The sequence below is a fragment of the Agelaius phoeniceus genome, chromosome 13, assembly GCF_051311805.1.
Source record: "Agelaius phoeniceus isolate bAgePho1 chromosome 13, bAgePho1.hap1, whole genome shotgun sequence".
Taxonomy (NCBI): Eukaryota; Metazoa; Chordata; class Aves; order Passeriformes; family Icteridae; genus Agelaius; species Agelaius phoeniceus.
Genome location: NC_135277.1, coordinates 7,111,216 through 7,135,804, shown reverse-complemented (window position 1 = coordinate 7,135,804; position 24,589 = coordinate 7,111,216). Strand labels below are relative to the sequence as shown.

Sequence of the window (24,589 nt, the reverse complement as noted above, 5' to 3'; positions counted from 1 at the left end):
AACACCTGGGGAGCAGGAGCAAGGAAAAACCTGATCTGCCCTTGTATTAGTTATTTAAGCTCAAAGAACTTTAACTGATACAGAGATGATTTCAGGCAGAAAGGCATAAAAATTCTCACTAAGGATCAGAAGTTCAGAAAACATTAAAAGAGGGACAGAATAAATAAAATTCCCACATACTTTTCTTTTAAGAGTCAATGGGGCAAGCAAGATAACAAAGGAACTTATGATGGGGAGAAATAGCCATTATACTTCACAGACACTTGTTTAGAAACAATTTTCTTTTGCCAACAGCTATAAATGGTGCAAGCTTCAATACTTTTATTTGTGCTTAAATGAGAGGCCACTTGTCAAATATTTGCATAGAATAAACCTCAGCTCAAAGCTTTTGAATGTATGCTTTGTTTTAAATATGGTAGTAATCCCACCTCTACTCAGCCAAATCCTTGAAGTCATGCTGTGCTGAGCCACATCTGTCTCCCGAGATTCCACAGTAAAAATTATTGCTTTGCATTTCAGCGAACAAAGTGATTCCCATGTACAGTTTGTTTGCAAAACACTTTGTCAACCAAATGGATCTTAAGCAACTGCATATTCTTATAAAGCAGAAACACAAACAGAAAAAAAACCACCCCACCCTCTTTATAAATGTGAATGACAGTAGGCAAACGTGGCAAACTGAAGCCAGCTTGACTGCCAATTCCTCTGGGAAAGACAAGCTCCTTTGCAACTGCATCAAAGGCAGCAGCTGGCCAGCCCAGCCTGTAGTGGGATGATGATGCTAATCAGCAAACTGAAGGTGCTAAAATAGATGACATGGTGCTGCTTCAAGAATCAGGGCCCATGACAAGTTTATCTGAGGATGGGCTGGTGAAAATGCCTCTTGCTGTTCTTTCTAGCTGTTCTTCACAATGATTTTGCCACTCCTGCCTGAGCTTCTGATAGAGGCAGTGTTTTCTTTTTCCACACAAAGACCCATTGTTTAATTCTTCTGAATGCTCTGACAACGTGGAGAGGGAAAGGCACCCTGCAAGTGACAGCAAATGCCCTCTCTCTGTCTTGATACCCAGTGTGTAGATCTGTAATGTACTGCTCAGTGTGACTCTCCAAGGCTGCTCCCACAAGCAGCTGGGAAAGTCAATCCATTGTCAAAACAACAGCAGCTTCTGCTCTTTGCTCAAGAAGTTTGGGGTTCATTGTTTCTACGTTTTATGATGATACAGAAGCATCAGCTAGCTGGTGGCATGGACTGACAAGGGCTGGATGCAAAGAATGAATTGCATTCCCATATCCAACCAACACTTTTTGTTAGCTCTGCTTTTCCCCTTCCTTCTGTAGATTGGCTTAAGAGACCCAAAAAGCCCTTGTGCACAATGGAGAAACATTTCCTGCCCAGCCAGCACATTTCTACTTAAACTCAATGTTCTCAGGACACAATCAAAACAGAAGACAGATGCTTGATAAGTATCTAGTCTGGGTGGGAAGATGGTGATATATAAGGAAGGAAAGCACAACCTTTTCATTCCTCTTGTGTAAAAAAACACATTGGTTTTACATTTGCAGTTGAAATCTAGATTGCAGCACATAAAGGTGGGCAGACAGTGTAAGTTTGCTATGGATTTTATCCTGGTTTTGGAAGCATTTTGATACTGACACCTAACTCAGTGTAGCAAATTTGACAGAATCTCTTGGCTAGATAAACTGCTCTCCCTTGCAGGTCACTAGGTGGTGATGGGGAATATTAAAAAAGCCCTTAATACAGACAGCAAATCTGCAGACCTTGCTGTAGTTAATGAGAGAAGGAACACTTGCTGCTCCCTGTCATTCCTTTCAATTCTGCTCACGTCATGTAATCTCAGACAGCACAAATTGCCATCACTGTGAGATATCAGGAATGCCTCAAAAACCACTGTGGAGTTCAGTAGGAGAGGTGGAGACTGAACAGCATCTCCAGCCTATCCTCCCGGGGTATAGCTTTAATTAACAAGGTTCTAATAAAGAATTTGTTGAGTTGGTTATTTAAAGGAAAAAAAGTCCATCTGGGCTCCTAGGACCCATTTGAAATTATATTTCTTTTTATATAGCTTGGACACAGCAGAAACAAATGTCCAGAAGGGAAAAAAATCTTCCTGAGATAAAAAGGAGCTGGCTGATCTCTGCTGATCCTTTGGCACCATGCCTGCCAGTATTTAAGGAGAACAAAGCTGAGAAATAGAAATTCAGCACTGCTAAGATGCACCCACTACCTCTGAGGCACTTGTACCCCGCAGCCCACTAGAAAAAAAATCACTCCTAGGCAAAGCCTTTAGCCTGACAGAGACACAGGGAATGGAAAGCTGAGCCAAGTCTCTTTGAACAGGAGAAATCCAGAAACAAACCAGCCAAAATATTAGCTGACATAATTTGTTACATGTTTCAGGGATGGGGAAGAGAGAAATTCAGAAGAGAAGAGGGGACCCATTCTGTGTCCCAGACACCCACCCAGAACTTGCAGCAGGAATTCCCAGAACTACCCACTCTTATCTGTTCCCAGTGACTTGGAGCCAAAAAAAACCCTTCTGTCCTCAGGAAGCTTTTCTTCTCCATTTTTTTTCCTTATGTCTGCTCATATTAAACCACCACAAAATAAGAAATTCTTAAAGTACTGACAAACTGGAAAATATACCAAGAAGAGCAAGGAGAAATGAATTATGAGTGCTGGAGGGACTCACTTGCAAGGAAAGATTAGAAGAACTAAATATGTCTAGCTTGGCAGAGAGATGACTAAGCAGAGAGGGGGAAGTGATAAATGTCTACAAATATTTGAAGGGCGTATACACTGAGGAGGCAGAGAGATTCTGCAGTGTGAGCCATACCAGGTGGTGGGATTAGGAGCAAAGGGATGGAATCAGAAAAGGAAAAAAAAAAAGAACTAAAACTAAATATAAAAAAAAAAAACAACCTCACAAAGCAAAAATTCAACTGAAGGCTACACAAACCAGTCCTCATGGAAATATCTATCCACATCCCCCACACTGGGGATGTGGAGATTTTCTCAGAGGTGGAAAACTCGGTATATGAGACATATGGGAGGACTGCAGGAGTGCTTTGTTACTTGCAGAACTAAAGGAAAGAGCTGTGCCTTGATGCTGGGAGACCAACAGGAGCCTCAGTGGACAACAGGTGTCCCACCAACACTGTCAATTAGAGAGCTTCAGGCAGGAAGTAAAGGTCGTTTTTGTATCCAATTGAAATCACAAGAGAAAGGTTTGTTTGGAATAATTTAATGACCCTGAACTTGGTAGAGCTTCAGGACTTTATAGATAGAGCCCAGCCAGATGGTCCCTGGGAAGCAGGAGGCTTTGGGTTTGTTAAGCATTCAAAAAGATGATGGTGGAAAACCTAAAAGATCAAGATGGAAGACAAAAGCATCATATTATTGCATGTTAACTCAACCATCACTGCTTTAACCAGGTCCAAAGGAGACAGGGGAGAATGTAGATGATTCCACAACTCAGTTTCTGATGCAAAGCACACAAGTGCTCCTCCAGCACCTCAAAAAGTTGGGAACTAAATGTAGCCAATTCCTCTTTCAGGAAAACAACAAATCCCACTTGTCTTCCATTTTCAGACAGGGAGGACCCCAGGCACCACCACAGACATGACCCCAGTATATAATTTCAAGCCCTCTCCTGCTCCACACCAGCACACTCATCTGTGAACAGGCAGAAGGACAATTCAGAGATGACCTCCAAGGGCAAGTAATTGAAGGTTTTATTCTACACCCAGTTGAGCTGGATTCCAGCCAGGACATGCAGCTCAATTGCTTTGGAGTCACAGGCAGCGGTGCCTCCTCCTCCAGTACAGGAGGGGCAGACCTCGACTTTTGTCTTCCTGGAGCTTTGTGACTGAGGCCCCTGGGCACACACTGGGCTGTTCAGCCTGAGAATGGGTCCAAGGTAGTGCAAGGAAAAGCTCTGAGTCCTTCCTTAAGAAATTAATTTCCAGTGTTAAACCTCTCCCTTGTGCGATCTTGTGTAAACCAGGCAAAAGGAATTCCCACAAGTCCTGATATGGAAAGCATGTCGAGGTCCTTCCCTTTACCCTGGATTTAATTCAAAGTTTGATGGGAAGTCAAAGCCTCAGCTTATGTTTTCAGAGTACTCCATGTCCCTAGCAGAGGTTTGCAGGGATAAAACCCCATGCCTGTGAGGGAACTCTCTTGGCAAGCAGAGCTAATTCTAGTAACATTGTGCTTTTGTAGATGAAAATTAAAAGAGAAGACATTTGACTACAGTGAGATTTCTAGATGATTGCATATTTCCCTAACAACTGAAATAGGGGAGCAAATGGAACAGCCAGAGCAGCTGGTGTGGTAAAACAGCTCAACTGGACAATAGCACTGTAAGGAAAAAGCCACACTTGGTCTGTCCCTGCAGGAAGCCAACACATTGCTAAGCATGGCCCTCCACACTCAGAATAGCAGAAGTAAAAGCCTCAGTACAGAGACAATCCCTGTATTATTCAGGTAAAGCAGAGTAAGGAAGAACTTTGGTGGACCAAGGCAGCAGAGGCAGAGAAGTTTTCCAGGGATTCCAGCATGCAAACTCAAAAACAGACTTTGTTTCCAATCAGCCAAAACCTCTAAGTAAAAGATGCTTTTAAGAACATAATTCCCACCAGAACACAATTTCCCTCCAGATGGCTGACCAAAAATTACACTGGTCAGCCATCACAAGGTCCTCCCACCCCAACAGAGCTGGCTCTCAACAGAGAGATTCTCATCATCCACAAGAACCAAGTCCCAGTGCTCCTTGCTTGGGAGCCAATCCCAGGACAGGGAAGCTGTGATGACCTTTCCACATGGAGACAGGAATGAGGCATCTCAAGTCAAACACAGGGGAAGAGGTGAGAGCAGACATGCTCCTCTCTCTGCCCTTCCCAAAGCTTTGATTCTCCTGCTAACATGAAGGATGAGATATCTCCTTCTCTCTCAGTGGAGCTGTTACGCAGCTCCTGCTCTCCTACACCAGATGAAACAAAATGCCATACCTTGATCTGGGCAGGACAGGCACTGAGCTCTCTGTAGAGGCAGGCTGGGCTGGCTTGCAGCTGGGAAAGGCTTTTCATCAGGAAAAACAGCAGCTGCCCTTCAAGACTCAACTGAGCCAATTTCAGCAAAGTCCTGGGACTCGTGGCAATGAAGCTGTAATGGAAGAGCCGTGTTCATCCTCACAAAACAGCACAGATTCCAGTGTCCCAGCATGGCTCTGGGGAGCATGGTGCTGTTGCAGCTCTTTTTATTAATTAACCAGGTGTTTAACTTCAGCATCCTGGCTAAAATCCAGCATGGAGAAACGCACTTCCTTTCTTTACCCAGTTTTCCCTCAGCAGCTTCATCCAGGGCAGTTTCCCCCACCCTGCCCTGGTGCAGTGTCACCCCAGCACACGCTGCACCTCAGCAGCAGGTGAGGAGCTGCTCCTCAGCCTGCCCAGCCCAAAGGCTCATGGAACCTACTGTGTAAACATAAGGCACTATTATCTCCCCTCTCCACATGGAATCACTTTATGGAATTTATTATTATTATTTGGAGCTCAAATTGAAACCCTCTGGCCACGTATGAACACTAAGCCTGCTTAGGGAATGCAGGAAGCAGCTAAAGTGGTGAAGAGGCAAAGATTTATGACAGTCAGAAAAGAAATTTTCTTTTCTAGCAACAAGCTTCACATTCCTAATCTATTTCTGCAGATTTTGCTACTCTCTACCAAACTTCTGACAGGTCTTAAAGACTAACACTTACCATGCTGCAAGCTGCTCCTCTAAAGTCTATTTTATCATTGTTTATAACCACCTGGCTGGATTCCCTTGGTGGTATTTTTCACTCTTTCTCATAGACCCTAAGAGTATCCATATTACCTGCACCACAGCCTTCATCTTCAGCTTTTTCCTTCCCTCCAGCACTATCTCAGCTGTTTTTAACTGGGCTCCCTTTATCTCCTCCTGAGAGCTCCCACCCTTGCTGATTCCCATTCAAATCATCACATTAGTGAGACAGACTGACTATGGTTTTCACCTGTCACTCAAGCAGGATTGCATGCTCACCCTCTCCCTTAGCTTCAGTAAAACTTTCTTCTGTGAGAGCTTTACAAATATATTTCTGTCCTTGATAAAATGGTATTAGGTAAGGATATAAGGGGAGGCCTGTGAAAGGAGAAAAATAGCAGTGACAATGCGTCGTCTCTCCCAAATTGTCTTTCTGAAAGCTCCAAATGGCTTTGTAACAGCATGAAAGTGCTTCCTGATTATTGCCAGGCTGAGACTCAGGAAAGCCCTAAGGGTGGACAGGAGAGGGGGAAGGAATATAGAAAATCCTGCAGGGAGAAGGGGTGTGTAGAAATCCTGTGGCCCCTCACACGCTCCCTGGGCTGTTAGAACTGCCCCTGCAGCAGAGTTTCAAGGGGAACTCAGGGCTCCATTTCCCCCCAACACTAAAAACTTCAAGCTATTCCCTATGCAGGAGCAGCCAAGTGGTCTTTAGGTCCCTGTGCACCCTTGTCATGATTTTCAGCAAGATTTTACAGCAGAAGTTTCAACCAGGACTCATCATTTTCCCACCCAACAGTCGGACAGATCTTCCTCATTTCCAGTGACTTGTCACTACAGATCTTCCTCTCATAACACAAGGGGTCTGACCCCCCAAACCCAGACTCCTGGGAGAGCCTGTGGGCAGACCTGGCCAGGTGCCACCAGTGCTGGTCACAGCCACCTCTGGAGCCAGCAGCTCTGGCTGCAGGAAGGAGCACAGCTAACACAAACATCATGTTGTGTTCCCATGGCAACCCAAGTGTCATGTTCATCACCCTCTCATTTCTGGAAGAAAAAAAAAGACATAGGTCTGATGAGGAAAAATCCAAGAGTCCCAATGGACTGTGCTGAGCTTGGGCAGATTTTTCATGTTCTTGCTGGCACCACTCACCCCAGGCCAGCTGGGAAGGGCAGCACCCAGCCCTGTGATGGCCCAAGGGTTTGAGCAGGAGGACAAATGGGATTCAAATCATCCAGCCAGATACAGACAGTTCATGTCTTGTCTGCTCTGTGTCACTTTGAAGCTAGGGATGCACAACCCACTTACCACAGCTATAGAAGTCACTAGGTGTTAGCAGAAGAGCTTTCAGCTCCAGCCATCCCATCTCCCATTTGACATGACCTGGGGGTGAAGGTCCTTATCAGTTATCTTTGCTCAGTGGCTTATTCAACCCCACTAATTTAAGAAGATGGCTGAATTTGGAATTGCTCTTCCAGGAGAGCAGAGATCTTTGTGTGCCTCAAGTGCCCTCCTGGACTGGGTGAGCTGCCACCATCTCACTGTCCCATGCTGATATCTGTGCCCCAGAAACGAGATCCAGCTGGGATCCAACATCCCCATTAACATGGATCTGTATGAGCATCTGTGCAGTGACTGCAGGGCAGCAACTAAAGCATTGCCACATGGATTTGTACATGGAAATCTCACCCCCCAGTTCTAAGATAAACATGCTAGAGAGGCATCACTGGACAGTTTTGGAGCTCTCTGATGTGTTCTTGCTTGAGGCATGAGAAGATGTAAAGCTGGAGGATTCTCTTCATTCACTTTAAAATCAGTTCCACCAATTAGTAGCTCTTTTCTATGGGGAAAAAAAATTAAAAGGAACTTCCAGCCTGAAGAAACAAAAGGAAGACTCCAAAAATTATGCTTGGGAGAAAACATCTTCCTGTAAAAGGAAATTATGCCTGTACTTGAGAGGAAAAGGGGGAGGGAAACTAGGAAGAGAATGACAGCATTCTATAGAGTGCTTGGGTAAGGCAGGAAGAAGTTGGAACACTCCAGATTCTCTACATCCCAATGCTGAAGCCAAACTCCAGGGAGGTGCAATGTTTGGATGGCTCAGTATCCTAAGTCAATGCAGATCAAGGGAAATATCCCTGGATGCTCAGGGGCAGGGTATATCTAAACACTGAAATCCAAAACATTAGTTAACTTGCTATTAATCCTTAGTTTTAACCGTCAATTTTATTTTTATTTTGCTTTGTTTTCCCTCCCTGAGCAGTTTTGCTGGCCCAGCAGTGAAGGGTTCAGGTGAGATTTATACCTGTAACTGGGGTGAGCACCTTGGCTAAGAGATTGTCCTTATCTGGAGCAACTTCTTCCTCCTTAAAGACAGACAGAAACCTCATGCAGGCAGCCTTTCATGAGAGGGATGGAGAGAAGCTACTTATGGGCATTCACTTGTGCTTTTATGGGAGAAGAAACTAGGGATTAAGTATGACAAAGGTTAAGGCAGATGGTTGCAGGAATGTCATGAAATTTTGGCCTCTGCATGACACCTACCACCTACCCTGCAGGAAAGTGCTCACTGCAGTCCCATGGGCCCTGGGCTTTCATCCAGGGGAGCTGCATTTTCTCCCACTGATCTGCAGCACCACCTTGCTCAAGGCACTTGGCCATTTTACACCTTTTCTCAACTTTTGGGAATCCTTAAGCAACCAAGAGATGAACATTCCAGTCGTTTCCACTGCCCAGACCTCAACTGTGAGCAGAGGAGAGAGGAATAAGTTTGAAAGTTTATTATCTCCTCTTTGGATACACCCAAACTAGCAATCAGCTCTTGTTAACACAGGTGGCAATACCTGAGGGGACATTAAGGTTCCACTCAGGCTAGGAAACAAAATACTGACCTTAGGGTTAGGGGATGGGAAGGAGTCCATCAGCCTATAAAGGCCTGGATCATTAATAAAATACTTCTGGATCTCCTTAATTAAACACAGCAGAGCATTCAGTTGTGCCTTGCTAAGTGGTGTTGATGCAAAGGGGATGAGCCCTTCTGGCAAGGTAAGTGTGCAATTCCCTCCTCTTCCCCACTGGAGCAGCCAAGCAGGGTCAGGGCAGCCCAGGAGAGAGATGTGCTGCCTGTTTGCTTGCTCCTGTGACTGGCAGGAGTCTGAGACTGGCATGGAGAAGCTGGCAGGGAGCTGGAGTGTGCCAGCCAGGTTTTTGCAAGCATGTGAAAATTAACAACTCTCACCCTGAGCTGGAAAGGGCAGATAATTGAGAAAATTGAAATTAAGAGAGAGAGAAAAAAAAAAAAAAAAAGGGAAAATGAGGGGAAAAAAGAAAGAACATGGAGATGAGCCAAGAGGAAACACTTCAAAGGCCCATAGCCTGTAGCCCACATTAATGACAACAAAAAGATGGGACCCTTACATTTTAATCAAAGGCAATTTTTTTTTAAAAGGTATAATAACTCTGCCATGCAGGAGCTGGCACCCTGCCCCCAGAGGTGTTGGCACGGCAGGCTGGCAAGAAGAAGCTGTGGCTTCCTCAGCTGCCTTCTTTCTGCACTGCCTTTGAGCATCAGTGAAAGCAAAGCAAGAGTGAGCAGGGCCTTCAGGAGAGATGCCTCGAGGGGAGAAGCTACAGGAAACCAAAAGAATTAGAAACATGACTGAAATCTAAATCCCAGCTTCCTCTGGCTGGTGCCTATGAATAGTGCATGTAGGATGTGAGCTGGGAGCTGGGAGCCAGCAGAACCAGCAGCAGGATGGCACCACAGGGCACTGGGGCAGCCACTGGCACTGCCTGGGCAGACCCAAGTGGAGCTGTCAGGGATAGAGGTCATGGAGAGCCTCATCTGTAAGACACAGACATGTCTGAAAGGGGGTAGGTGTGACATCAAATGCCTGAGAAAGATGCTTGTCTGTAATCCCTGCCCTCCCTGCAATAGAGACACCCTTGCCTGCTTTCCTCAGGCAGGACCAAAGGCTCCCTTTCAGCTGGGACAAGTGTTCTGCACAAGAGAGCAAACCAAAGCTTTTCTGGGGTGCAGGCAGTGGGGTCTTTGTTCCCTGGTACATCTTTGTGAAGGAAAGGGGGAAATGGAAAATGGGAAAGGAAGTAGAGCAGCACAAAACCCGAGGAAGGAAAACCAGAATAAGGCTGAGTGTGCCATAGGGTGAATAAACTCTCCTCAGAAAACAACATACAATTGTTTCCATTAGTCTGAAAGAAGAGACGGTGAGGAAAAAAATGAGAAAGGTTTACAAAGACAAAGCCTCAATTACACTAAAAAAACCAAACCAAACAAACAAACAAAAAAACCCCCAAAAACAGAGAGAAAGAATAATTCATGTAACACTCACTTATTTACATAAAATGAAGACAAACAATGGTGTATTTAGTTGTAGTCAGAAGCTGACATTTTCCATGGAATTTTAAGGCAGTGCCAAATGTAGCCACAAGTAGCAATAGCCTGGGATTCAGTGAAATTTCCATAACAGCATGAACAAATGAAGGCCAGAAGGAGCCACACCTGGATTAAACTGCTCAATATACTAAAGCTTGTGCCCAGGTAGCAAGGCAATGAGGAGACATCACATTTGGGTAGAGGAGCTGCAACTTGGAGAAAAAAATAAACAGCCCTTCCAAAAATGAAAGGCTATTCCACCTATTCCAGCAGATGGTAAGGTGCAGTAGACAGTTTGAAAAAGAAAAAAATCAATTTTTTAATACACATAAGAAATTGTTAGCTTCTTTCACTTAGAAACAGCCAAGACAGTATGTTACTCAAAAAACCCCCTCTAGTGCTGAACAACAGAGGAATTTCACATGTGTTGTCTACACAGGTTGTTCAAAACCTTCAAAGGTTTTGAAAAATCATGTGGTGATTTTTGATAACACCTGCAGTGTTACTACAGTCTGGGCACATTCCATAAACAAAACTGTTGGATTGTTGCAATTGCAGGCTGTCAGGAAAAGCCAGCTCTCTGCAAACGTCCCTTCTCAGTCCAAAATTTTAGGGCTTGCTGAAAAGTCTAATACTGCATGAAATCAGAGTAAAGTGAGCACTTTATTCTCCCCAGAATCATACTGTGGGAAGCAGAACTTCAAGCTTCAAACAGAATTTTCCTTTGCACCCAAAATCCCATTTCTACTAAACTCCCTATGAAGTCTGCTGAGGATCTTTTGATCCTGGTGCCAGCATTAGTCCTGATAAACCAAACACTGCTCTCTGTGTAGGTACACAAAGGGAGGTGTTTCTGGAGTTGCAGCTGAAAGCCACTGAGATTTTGGCAGAGTGTGCTAACATATGAGCCACAGGGGGTTTGCTTTGCAAGACCAATCTAGTTCCATTTAATTTATGATAGTGACAAAACTTGATGAAGGAATACTGTGCCTGAAAACTCTGCTGCCCAGTTTTAACAACCAGCCTCTCTGCAAATTTGGGCTCTCTGGCACCCTCAGACTGTCAGGGCTGCACCAGCACCATCCCCTGGCACCTGTGACAAGTGGCAAGGCAGCTGTGTGATGCTGCAAAGGACAATAGGCTTTTTTTGGTTCCCTGTAGGTGTTTAAGCAAGCAGCAGCACCTCTGAGCCGTTTTAAGGTTTGCTCACAGCTAGCTAAACCGGGAAGAATTCAGTGACCTTCAGGATATAAATAGATCCAAAGCCCCTTTATGCCCGGGGAGTGGGCAGGGGACACTTCAGCATTTATGACCTGCAATTACTCTCCCACCCAACAGAATAGACTCTGTTGTCCATTGTCTACAGCATTTACCAGGGCACGAGTGGGGGGAATTCTAACAGGGCCAGACACAAACAACCATCCTGGTGTGCCTCAGTCTCACTCTGCCTCGGTCCCTCTGCGATGCTCAGCCTGCAGAGCTCTTCCCATCAGTGGCGTGGAGTTGCCAAGCAACATTTGTCCTGTCCCTCCACGGGCCCTGCTCGTGGCTCTGTGGCACATCACTCTTTGAAGAAAAGGGGTTGTTGTGCAGAGTGAAATAACTTTCCCTCTCTCTTCTGTCTTCCTACTTGATGAGGTGAAAAATGAATCACTCTGAATATGACAGGAATGCAGGATCAAATCCTGCAGTCAGTTGCTCTGGGGTAAATCCCATTGAAAATTGTCTTTGGGGAATGAATTCACTGCCAGATACCAAGGACCAGTGCAACATACCCAGCACACACACCCAGGATACAGCAAATATATTTTTTTGCATCATACACATTAGAAAAAGCAGCTAGAAGAAGTCAAATCATTATTGGCAAATAATTTATTCAGCCACAGTCACGAAGGAATTAATCTTATCCATTATTCTCAAACATGACTCAACCAATTCCTGGAAATAACACAGCTAAAGCTTCTAGCTCTGAGCTGCAAACCCTAAGATTTAAATTCTTATTTAATTCCACAGCTCTTTCCCTCTTGTTATTATGTTCAACAGTGTGCTGCTGCTGTTCGTGTGCCAATGATACAAGGTTAGAAGGCTTAGACAGTTCAAAATGTTCTCTCTGCATCAGTAAAGCTAAAAAGTACAAAGCAGCTCTTACAAATGAGAGCACTCAGGCCATCTGGCACAGTGGCTTCAGTGTGAGCTCCCTGCTCCAGGGCTCTTGGCATCTACCTGGACATCAGCCACCAGTGAGAGAGCCTGGTCTGGGATCATCCCTCTGGGATGCAGCCCCCCAGATCATCAGAATTCTCTGTATTCAGCTCTGGGAGAGTGAGACTGCAAGAGCAAAGGATGGGGCTACAGAGATGGGTGTGGGCAGCTGTGAAGCAGAGCCCTGTGCTGGAAAGGCTGAAGGTGAGGTTGGCAGATGTGTTCACATAAATAAAGGTGTATGAACATGGAGCTGAACTTCAACAAAACTATAGGGGATTTTCTGAAAAAAAACAAATGGATTCTCCATTGCATTTTCTCAGTTATTTAAGTAAAATAATGCCCTGCAAGCATGACTGTGGATTTCTTCTTGGGGTGGGTTTAGAGCTAGGAATCCAGTCTGATCTGGTATTTTAACTTCACTCAGAAGTTAACAAGGCAAGGAGTTAGCTCAACAAATGATCCTTTCCCAGTATCTCAGGATGTAGATCCTGTGGGGGTGCCTGTTTCTCTGCACTTACCCTGTACAGAATAATTTAGACTAAATCACAGAATCACAGGATGGGTAATGTTGGAAGGGACAACTGGAGATCTTCTGGTCCAACCTCCCTGCTCCAGCAGGGTCCTCCAAAGCACATCACTCAGGACTGTGTCCAGATGGCTTTTGAATATCTCCAGGGAAGGAGAATTCCCAACCTCTCTGGACAAACTGTTCCATTGCTCGGGCGCCCTCACAGGAAATAAATTCTTCCTCCTGTTCAGGTGGAACTTCCTGTGTTCCAGTTTCTGCCCATTGCCTTTCATGCTATTTCTTGGCACCAGGAAGAGGAGCCTGGCTCCATCTCTGTGACACCCTCCCTTCAATACTGAGAGACATTGACAAGGTCTTCTCTCAGCCATCTCTTCTCCACGTGCCTAACTTCTAGAAAGCTAAAGTTCTTGGAGATGAAACCTGTCTCTCATAAGTAATTCCTCAGCTAATGTGCACCTTCCTTACAAATACTTCATATAAACCATATTACTTTAATTCTTTATGAAAAGAGAGTATTTAAAGCTTTCCTAAAGCAAAGACATATGTTATCCTCTAAGCCAATTAGCCAATAAAAGAAAGGAATTAGATCAGCTTGACAAATCCATGTTGATTCTCTTTTACCACCTTCTTATCCTATACCAGCTAATGAATTGTTTGTTTCATAATTTGTTGAGGTTTCTCTGTAGTGACTCAGCTTTGCTGGCTGATTTAAATTTCCTGGCTCTTTGTTTTTTTTTCCTATTCTCACAAACAAATACCCTATTTGCCCTTTTCAACTCTAAAGAACCCTCCTGATACAGGAGAACTTCTTGAAGTGCATTCCTAAGTGTTCACAGACTGTTTTCTCTGGACAGCCTGCAGGGGAATTCCCTCAGGTCAAGCAGTTTGAATTCACTCACTCAGTGTGAGGGTTCTTTAACTCACACCCCTTGGCTCTGGCCCATTCCCATACCCCAGTCAGTGTGACTTTTGTTATATTTATCTAGCACTGACTGTTTTGGTGATAAGGGGAGTCAAATGGGCAATGATGACTCCAACCCTTTGCTCTTCTCCTGTGGTACATAGTTTTGCAGTTTTATTCCTTCTAGCATTTTTATAGCATATTTATAGGATTTCTTTTTCTTCCCTTGTAGCCACCTCAGTTCATTCTTTACCAGGACCCTTCTGATTTCATCCACACGTGCTTTGGTGTCATTCTCTTCTCATTCCTCGTCTGCTGCTGCTTGAACTTTCAAAAAACAATTAATTTCTCATTTTAAGGCATTAATGAGGTCCTCACACACTTTTGGTGTTTTTCTTTTGTTCTATTCTTCTTTCTGCCTTAGGAGATCTCAGTCATTGCACCTCTGCTCTAATCTCTAAGTCAGCGCTTGCTGGCCTCTATTCCTTTTTCCTTGACTCAACCTACCAATTCCCTGATGTTTCACAGCCAATTAATCCTTCTTCTGCTGTTCCTACTTTCTCTTTTCCATGTGTCTGGGAAGCTGATTAACTCATAGCTTGGTATATGTACTAAGGCTTTATATTCTTCCTGTTTAGCCCTTACACTCCTAGCCCTTGGGCAGAGACATTTCAGATGTTTACCAGATTGCTCCATTCTTCTCCCAAGTGCCTCATTTTCACCTCTATTAAATTTCCCATTTTCCTAACTCACTAACCAGCATGCTGCCTTGGTTCTTGGAAGACTGCTGCGCTGTAAAAAAATCCAAAGATTTGTCGACACTGTCCGTGCTTTCACCTCCAGGATTCGTCTGGCCCACCTGTGCCACCTTCCACAGAGACCAAAGGAAACACAGCAGCCCCTGGAAAGGAGTTAGCAGTGATCCCGGCAATGGGCAGGATTTTTATTTCAGTGATGGCAGATATATGAAGGAAGCAGCAATTAATCCTTCCTGTTTGCCTTCTCTAAGGATATCAAATTGTGTAGTAAACACTGGAGATTTAAACCTCTTTGTGACCCCTTTCACCGAAAATAAATATTAATAACCCCACTTCACAGACAGGGAAACAAACACAGCAAAGCTAAATGGCTTTTTATGGAAATGCCGAGGCCAAGGCAGGAGCTGCCAGAGCAAGCATGGAAACCATTCAGGGAGAGCCGTCAGCCAGGCCTTAAGGAGCAAGGGGGCAGAAAACAGGGTTGTGATTGCAATTACATCAGCTGGTGAGGAGCCAGCCCCTCAGTGCCCAGAGCTCAGTTAGCCAAAGGCTATGGCAGTTTGCTGACACTGGAGTTATTGCCAGAGCATCCAACTGATGATTGTTTTTAGTGGTAGATTTGTCTTCCCTCTCACTGGTCCATGCATGAGCGACAAGCAGCTTAATTAAAGGCTAAAAAAGCCCCTGATGCTAAAATAGCTGCCTTGCCATCTTTCTGGAGATGGTGCTAGACTCATAGCAGGGCACTTTCTGCCTTCTCCTTTTTCTCTCACTCCCTCGTGTTCCCTCACTTTTTAAAAGTGAAATAAAAGAAGCAGGAAAAACGAAAATATGAAGAAAGTAGCCACAAACTGCTCCATCAACAATAATATGCCACGGATCTTCCAGGACTGGTCTGAGGATGTGAGTCCCTGGAGAGAAAGCCCAAGGGCAGGGATGATAGAGGCTCAAGCCTCATGAAAAGCACTCACAGACCCCAGAGCACAATGCAGCGCTGAGGATACGGACTTGGCTGCCGTTTATGGAGTGGGGAATACAGTGGCAGATTTATTCTACAGTAAAGAGGGTTGTGTCTTGGTAGCACTAATACTGACACATTATCTGGGGACGGAAGAGGATGCACAAATAGGAACAATTCTCCCATTTCTCTGCCTGTGTCTCCCCCAAATGCCCCCTACTCCTATTTCCTCCTGTTCTCTTCATTCCTCTCCTTGCACTGAGTCCTCTCCTTCCTCTCTGATTTATACCTTATTTCTTTAACATTGTCCTTCATGTTTTCCCAATGCAATTACATGGACAGAGTACATGGACAAAATCTCCAAGATTTTGCATATTATCTTCAACTGGATAAGCCCTATGTCCAGCCCTCTGCCTGGAAAACCATAAAAGTGTTTTCAAACAGAGGGTCAAATCCTGCTCTCACTAAAACAGGAGTGAAAGTTTCCACACTGTAAGGACCAGGCCATGGGACAGGATGAGCTGATAACAACCTGACAGAAGAAGCTTTTAAAATTATCCTCAGCTCAAAGAGAAAATTATCAGCACAGCTCAAAGAGAAATGTCCTAACAAATGATCACTGCTCATCACTGAAGTGGAAACCAGTGATGGCAACTTCCACCACAGTCCTGCACAGAGTAATTCCAGCTCCCCTCTCATCAGCTGAAATCAGTATAGAGCAAACACCTGAGCAGTTTTTTATTCTTATTTCCCCCCTCCTTATTCCAAAAACATGCACCCACTTTCACTACTACTATATTTGCCATTTTTATCTCACGATGGAACAGAAACTGGGAGAACAAACAAATTGGTGAAGAGCACATAAGAGATCTGTGGCAAAGAAAGAAATACAATATGAGTGTCCCAGATTGCTGCCAAACAGTCTCTGACTCAGGCTTTGCATCTCTAAGGGATGGATCGGGGCAGTGGATCTTGTCCAAGGACAGATAAGACAGGAGATAGCTCTATCACCCACATCTCTGCTGTTTGGCAGCAGCAGAGAAGCAGTGGAGGAGCAGGGCTGCTGTCTTTCCCCCTCCTTAATCTGCTTCCTGCCTGCTTCAAAAACAACCCAGTGCACGGTTGTTTATTATTATTATCACTGTTATTTTCCAGAGTGCTGTAAAACTACGGGATAGAGCACTCTGACAGCCTCATAACAAACAGCAGATAAAACTAATTAGATTTTGTTCTTCCTTCAGTTTGCTGACTTGATTCTTTCTTCTTTTTATTGTTTAATTATTTATTTTTTTAGCCCAGAGGTTTACACACACACATGTATTTCACTAGGCACTGGCAAGGCATCCTTGGGATCATCTCTGGCAGGAAAGGGCTATTGTGGCCGGGAGACCCAGGAGCTGGAGAGGGGCTGAGACAGAGGGTGCAGTGTAGTGCAGGGCTCAGCTCAGCATCTTCCACCCACGTCATGTCAACTGGAGGGGGGAGGAAGGAGAGCACAGCCATTCACAGCCTCTAAGAGAGCCAGCGTGAGACAAAAAGCATCAGTAAAAAAAGTTAATGTGCCTGGCAGGAGCCCAAAACTGCTGCAGCGCTGGGGACCAGGCAGTGCCTCTAAGACACCATCTCTTCTGGCCATGATGGGAGTATTTGGCTTGAGTCTCAACCTGACAGCCTTGCTGACTCTTGAGGAAGGACAAAACGGTGGGGAGCAGGGCGACTGCCCTCTCCTCCCTCTCTCCCTCCCTTTTTCCGTCGGCTGTTTCCAAATTCTTTGGGATTAGCTAGCGGCAGCAAGGAAAGGCGCTGCTCTCAGCGCTCCGCGGGCTGAAGTGAAGTGACGGGCCCGGCGCAGGGGACAAGGGCTTCATTCACTGCGGGATACCAAACCAGAATGACAAGTGTGCAAGAATAAACAAGGCTGGAGTTAATCTAAAGTTGTTTTACACTTTGTTTTATTAAAGTCAATGCACTTCCGTTCCTCTGTGCAGAGCCTAGCTCTGCTTAATTACCATGACTCAGGGAGAATTTTAATAGCGCGGAGCGCGGAGCGCGCACCGAGGCATTCTCCTGACCTCTAGAGGTCTGTCACAAGAAGAGGAGCATCCGCTCCCTCTCTACAAGTTCCTGGGAAAAAAAAAAAAAAAAAAAAAAAAAAAAAAAAAAAAAGGAGGCAGCCCACAAAACTGCTTCTCCTGGAGCTATCCAGGTGCCACTCCAAGTGGTTGGTCACCCTTGTGTCCTGCTGCACTTCCCCATCCTTGGGCTGGGGGCTTCTCCTGCCCTCTGCCTTCTGCAGCACCCTCACTTGCTGACAAGTTATTTGGCACAGGCATGGGATGCTGGCAGGGAGAAAGGATTGACCCGGTTTTTCACACCACACAGCAGCATTTATGCAGGTGTGGTTGATGTCCAGGGACACTGCTCCCAGCTCAGCTGCTGCATCTGGATCCCAGACTCTGAAAACACCCCAAGGACTGTTGCCACATTTCTCTTCACAGAGAAAAGCAAGGCACAATTCTTCCCAAGGATTTCTGAGATTCACGTTCTCTGAACCTCAGAGAAAGGAAAACACAATTCTTATCACTTGCTGTCCCTGTGTTGTGCCAAAGTAGAATGCAATGTGGAGATTGTTTATCCAAAGTGATGGTGTTTGGTTTCCTTGGTCTATCAGGGCCAAGCATGTGTGTGTCGGGACTGTTGGGTGAAAGTCATGAGATTCTGGAGAGTGTGAGCAGTTGTGTGCAGAGTGAGTGCTTGGCAGGTTCAGTTTAGATGAAATGTATATAGTATAGTAATTAATGTATATAATGTATATAAATGTATATAATAAAGTAATTAATTAGCCTTCTGATATCCATGGAGTTCTCCTCATCATTCTCTCCCCTTCATCGGAGTTGCCTTTGATTTACAATAGAGGACCTCTGCCATCTCCCCACCTCCTGCAGCTCCTAGCACAGGGGTCTCTGAAATGGTGCTACTGCTCATACACATTTGGCTCCAAACACACATGGAAGAGACATCTTTTATTATATTATGACTACCTCTGCACAGTTTAGTCACCAGCACAGAATTCTCCCACTGAACTGAATTCCCCCTATCTTAAAAAAAAACTCAGAATGAAACAGCTAGAAAGCCACATATTATAGCCCAAATATTTGCATCTCATTAAGGAAAATGCTGATTAAAGAAGATATTTTTTTTCTTTGCAATAGAGTTTACCACTGGCAAGCCTTGGTAGGCACCCTTCAGCTACTCTTGTGGCAGTGTTGGTACAGAAAGCAAAGTGGGTGCAAACATGCATGACACAGATATGCACAACAGCATTTTTTACCCTGTGTTCTGGGGATGTGCTGAATGCTGAACACCCCAGAGCATGGCTTTTGTATGCTGCCATCAGTACCTAGCACAGTGTCAAGTTTTTGTCATGCCTACAAACACTGGATTTTTAAGTTAATTATACACATACATTGTTTCTTTATTAATAAGCTCTGAAGCAGTATTATACAAACTATTATAATGGGAACACCTGTTTCACCTCTTTTGTGTCCCTTCCTGTGAGCCACCCTTTTATTAAAATTCAGTATTGTGTGCAACAAGCTGCATGCTAAACCAAGCAGAACAGGACATCTGTACAGAGGCACACACCACACCTAATGAATTAGTCTGGGCTAAGAAGCTCAGCTTCTAAGGACCCAAGCTGCCTGTCTTTTGAGCTGCATCCTAGAGAGACAGAGACACAGGGAGCTCTTATGTGCTAGGGAAGATTTTAAGATCCATGGATACTGAAAACCAAGCAGGACATGAAGAAGCTTTTTATCTAAAGAGCAACCTCTTGCTGGAAAATATTGTCTAGGTAGTCTGAGGAAAGGTGCTCAGAAACTCATCAGAGCATTTCATGTTCTGCACTAGAAATTCTCTTCAAAACCGGCATAAAACCAGGAAGATGACACGGTGCTTTTAATAATGCATCAATATTAATAATAATCATCACTGGTAATCACTGGAGTCCTTGCAGGCTGTAATGTTACACACACTCAGCACATTCATCCTTGTCCTTGAGCCTCACAAAGCAGTGACAGAGTTGGGAGCCTCTTGCATCTTAAAATTAGCTCCATTTGGATTCAGGGCAATTCCCCATTTGCAGCAGCAGAGTTTAAGACACTTGGCAAGATCAGGCAATGTGAAGTGTGAGCTGAAGTGACATGGCTTCCTGCTTTAGAGATACAGAACACGTGTGTGGGTTCTCTGTCTGTGCTGGATTCTCAGGAACTGGGAGACAATTTTAGGAGAAATCTAATTTTTCTCCATTTGGGGATTAAAGAAACTGTTCTGATTGATGCTTGGGCTAAATTCACTCCAGGGTTTTGCCACCATCACTATTCTGTTGGTGAATTTAGCTCAGGTTTCCAGAGGATCACTATGAATTGTCAGTGCTGCTTTCCTTACTGTGGCACATTGGATTTCCCCTGCTGTTGCTGAGACACAACCATCTCAGAAATATGCACAGCCTGACCCAACCTGTTGAATGCACTGTAAAAATTCTGATCAGACAGAAATCAGAGACATGCTCTACAGCTCAAGAGAGAATGGCAACAGGGAGCTCTGCTGAAAGGCATCAATAACTGTCACTTCTCCAGGCAAAGGCCACCTAAAGTCAGAAAAAGAGAATCATCTCTGATTCCTTTGTCTCAAAATACTGTTCCTTAGGTCAATCTGTATGAAACCATGTACCAGAGGCAGCCATGAAACTGGGATTATGTTGAGGAATGGATGACCCCACATGGAACCACCTGGGCTGGTGGCCCCTCGCTCTGCCTCGGGTACAAAGTGTAAGGAGCCGCCCTCAGCAGATGTATGTATACAAATTACACAGACAGACAGTCAGCTCTCCATTCAGAACCAGGAGCAACACATCTGGGAAGGGTGCTGAAGCTGGCAAACAGGCAAACACGAGCAGTGACCCATTTTCTTGCTGCTCTGCAGGGCACAGACTTGCTCACACGGGACTGCTCTCAAACCCACGGCACAGCCCAAGTGCTGATGAGCCCAGAGGAAGAGCTGTGCTGTTGGGTGCTGGCTGGCTGGAAATGTAGAGCCCCCTCAGAGCCCTGGAGCTGCATGTCTGTCCTGTGGTCACTCCTTCATCTTCTGTCTCGCCTTCCACACACGAGAGGCACTCCTGGATCTCTTGGTCTAGCTCCAAGAATTCCTCTTCACCATCAGAGCTACTGGCAGTGTCATAATCAATCTCTTCTGCACAAGGAGGTTCATCATCAGACTCCAGGCTGCTGTTACTGCACCTTCTGCAGAAAAACCACAAGAGAGACTGGACGTCACCAAAGGAGGAGATGTTCTCAGGGGGAAGAGCAAGCAACAGGGAAATGCTTTTTCTGGGTTCAGCCTTGGCTCTGTTAATAAGGGATGAGGTGGTACTAAGCAAGCTCTGGTGTGTCCTTGTGCCTGTCTCAGCAATGAGAGTGATAAAATGAAGAGTGATACTCACTGACCTCTCAGGAGTAAAGCATTATTATTCCCATCCCTATTACTGTTATTGCTAATACAGAAACAGACTGTTCTACATACAGACAATACCATTCTTGCCTTGAGGCACTAACAAAGGTTGCAGAAGCTGAAATATAGCAGAGAAGAAGGTATTCAGTTTCCAGAAGTCTGTTGGTTTAATCATCATCCCCCTTGCTGTAGCTCCACATTTAGTGTAAGACCTAATTAATCCAGGTGGTTGAAGTGCCTTGGCATCTTTTCCTCCTGTTGTGTGAATGCTCAGAGCACTGCTAACAAGAGGCAGTACAAACAAAAAACTGAGCCTCTTGGATCTTCAAGCACACTGTCTGCAGGGAGGGCAGAAGCACCAGGAGTGGCTGTGTTTTGTGAAGAACATGGAAAAGTTTTGATAGCTTGGCTTCCTGGGAAAGGGCCAAACTCAGAGTCAAGCCTGAATGGCTGAGGAAAGACTCAAAGTGGATGTCACAGCCACATCATCTGGCTCTCAGAAAGGCAGGTTACCCCACCTTGGCCTCCTGCCATTTTCTCAAAGGAACGACCACAGGGGCTTTCCTTGCATGCCCACTTTCACTGCATGAGTGGTGCATGCATTGAGGTTTGCCTGATGCAATATTTATGGCAGAAAAGTGACCACTAGACTAGATGGCTCTGGGGGTCCTTCTCCTCCCAGGCTGCCTGCATCCCATCTGGCCCTCAGCCCATCAGGGCAACTGGGTAATTTTTTGAGACCAGAGAGAAGCCTGTGTGATTTCAGTGCTGTCTGGGTCACAGTCTGGATGAATCAGGGGAAGAGATACTGCATTTTTCACCTCCAGGTCAATGTTTTCGATCAGACTCAGAGCAGGGGAATGTATTGCTTTGGGGGACAGGCAAAGGAATAATAATATTCCACCTCTGGGGCAGAGTTTTTTAATTTGTCCCGAGCTGGGAAGAATGAATGGCTTGGCAGATGGAGCATACACAGCTTTAATGTGTGGTCTGCTCCCTTACATGCCAGTAGCCAGAATAATCTTCCAGCTTTCGGCTGTTACACAGCACGGCCAGCAAGTGATGTTTCAGAACATACCAAAGGTGTAAAGTATTGCTTTTGGATGTATTGATCCCTCCCCTCTTCTGCACTCCAAGAAAGGTGAAAGATTTTCCTAGGTCTGAGACTCCAGATCTTAACTGCAGAGTATTCTGCAGCAGAAACAGGCAGTGTCAACCCACATCTCCTTCTCAGGCTGATCTCTGGCTTAGTTTACTTCAAAGGCTGGGTATAAAGGATTTTCTGAAAGCTTAATAGAGCTGTACAGCTTAAAAATAAATAAAAGAATAATTATGCACTTTTACAGTTTCTGGCTCTACTTCAGTCTGCTCAGAAATCTGGGTCAGGAAGAACTCATACTGAAAATGAGGATGTGACATGAAACAAAACAAACAAACCAGGACAATCCTCCCAGCACAAACAGCAACAGCAATGGTCCCAGCTGAGTCTGACCAGTGGGTTTGATTTCTTCTTTTAATTTCCATATGCAGGCATTGCATGAATTACCATGATACTGAGTACCTATGATAATGTTCAAAGCTGACTAAACCCAGGGGAACCAGAATTTTCATTTATAAGCCCTGCTCTTGCAGATTTGCAATCAAAAAGAACCAAAGCATACCTACTTTCAATATTGCACTTGTACATTTTTAAGGAGCTGCTAATGCCATTGGGACAAAACATAGCTGTTACCCAACTCACTGATATTTTACAGATGGAGAAGCTTGCAGCCTAGGAACTGAAGGTCAAACATTTGCATTAACAGGATAATTGGGGGGAAAAAAGGTCCCTATTATTACTTAAATCTGAGAAGCTAAATAACAGGATCTTCTGAATTTTTCAATAATTTAAGTGATTTTAAGACTGTGTTTCTGACAAAAAAGGGAAAATGCCTCCTACCACAAAAATATTTTGCTAATGAAGGGAAGTCTGGAAGACAACAAACAGAGAATGAAAGGCAAAAAGTACAAACCTGCCATTTCTTTACATTGAAGACTGAAGGGATATTCTTTAGGAAGCAAGCATTTATTCATAAAACATTTGTAATGCACTTCCAGAAGTCCCCCTTGTTGTCTGCCTGCACAGCACACAAAACACCAAGAGAGCTCAATTTGGGGGGCAGTTGTGCTGCAGAAAGAGGTTCCCCATGAGTGAGGATGTGCTTAGAGCCTGTTTGGAGGTCAGGAAGGAAGATTTTCTTCCTCATTAGCTCTGCCCTTTGCTCCTTTGATGAGCAAGGCAGTTAGCACTGATCTTGGTAGTGGCTTCTCCAGCCTGGAGTGCCAGCCCTGGATCAGAGCCACCAGCACAGGTCTCACAAGCAGCAAAGGGATGGCACCAACCTCCCTCTGCTGCCAGCACAGGCTGCAGTCACACTGCTGACTTCAAAGCTGAGAGGATCTTCATCACCCTGACAAACTCCACAAACCAGTTACATCTCTGCACTGTACGGAACTTTACATCCCAATAATTCACTTTCTGCTGCAGAAGATTTAAAACGCATTAAAATGTGTTTTACACACGTTACAAAGCAACACAAATGGGCTGGTTCCAAGCAGCAGGTTCTTCTGAAAGAGGAGAGGTGGCAGCTTGTGGCATGTAGAGGAGCCAGCCAGTTCCACCAACCAAGAGCCACTCCTTGCACGTGCTTCCCCACATCACAGGGACCATCCCCTTCCATGCAAATGGTGACACATGGTAAGGAACAGGGTTGCCAATATCTGTTGATTATTGTATTCTTTCCCAACAGAGTTTTGGGGGTTTGTTTGTTTATTTTTAATCTGATCTTTAAAAGCTGGAAAAGAATTAGCGCGACAAAAAACGAAACAAAAACCAAAAGCAAAACAACAACAAAGAACCTACCCAGGAGACATGAAACATATTTATCAAAGAATAATGATGTTGTCTTACAGAAGGTAAACAAAGGGGAAAAACCAATGACACTACATTATAGAAATCCAAGAAAAATGTAGACTATGAATACCACTGAACATGAACACAGTGCAGAGGAGAGGGGGGAAGGCTGATAAACATATTCTACAGCCAGCAGTCCCCCAGCTTTCACAATAAAACATGGACATATTTGGTTGATCTTCAAAACCTGTGGCCTAATAGCCCCCATCTATTCCAGCTGATGGGAACCACAGCAGCGATTTGCAACTTCATGATGTGATAAATAGAATTTCTTTGTTTTGATTTTTAATTTGCATATTTACTCAGATATGACTTAATCTTAATTAGTTCTCCTTTTCTATGTGGGTGTGGTTTTTTGTTTGCTCAGTTTTGGAAAGCAAGCAAGATTTGGTTCCCTGTAAAATAATTCTGGGTTTTTTGCTGGCTTAATGGGAGAAGAAGGAGAAGGGAGCTCAGTGCCTCCTTACATGACTGGAACTTTGTGGTATGACTGGAAAACACTTCTTTTAGGTGCCTACTGTCAACCCCTCATTGTGAATCAGCCTGCTAGGACACAGCTGGAGACAAAGCTCTC

General features: G+C 44.7%; 1 protein-coding gene across 1 annotated transcript in view; it reads right to left on the bottom strand.

Annotated features, from left to right (window-relative positions):
* Positions 1 to 17,798: 17,798 nt before the first annotated feature.
* Positions 17,799 to 24,589, bottom strand: part of AGBL1 (AGBL carboxypeptidase 1) — a 246,847-nt gene continuing 240,056 nt past the window's right edge. Inside the window, exon 22 of the mRNA XM_054642371.2 lies at positions 17,799 to 20,854. Coding sequence (XP_054498346.2) covers positions 20,548 to 20,854 — 307 coding nt within the window. The 3' untranslated portion in view covers positions 17,799 to 20,547. The remainder of the gene's footprint in view (positions 20,855 to 24,589) is intronic.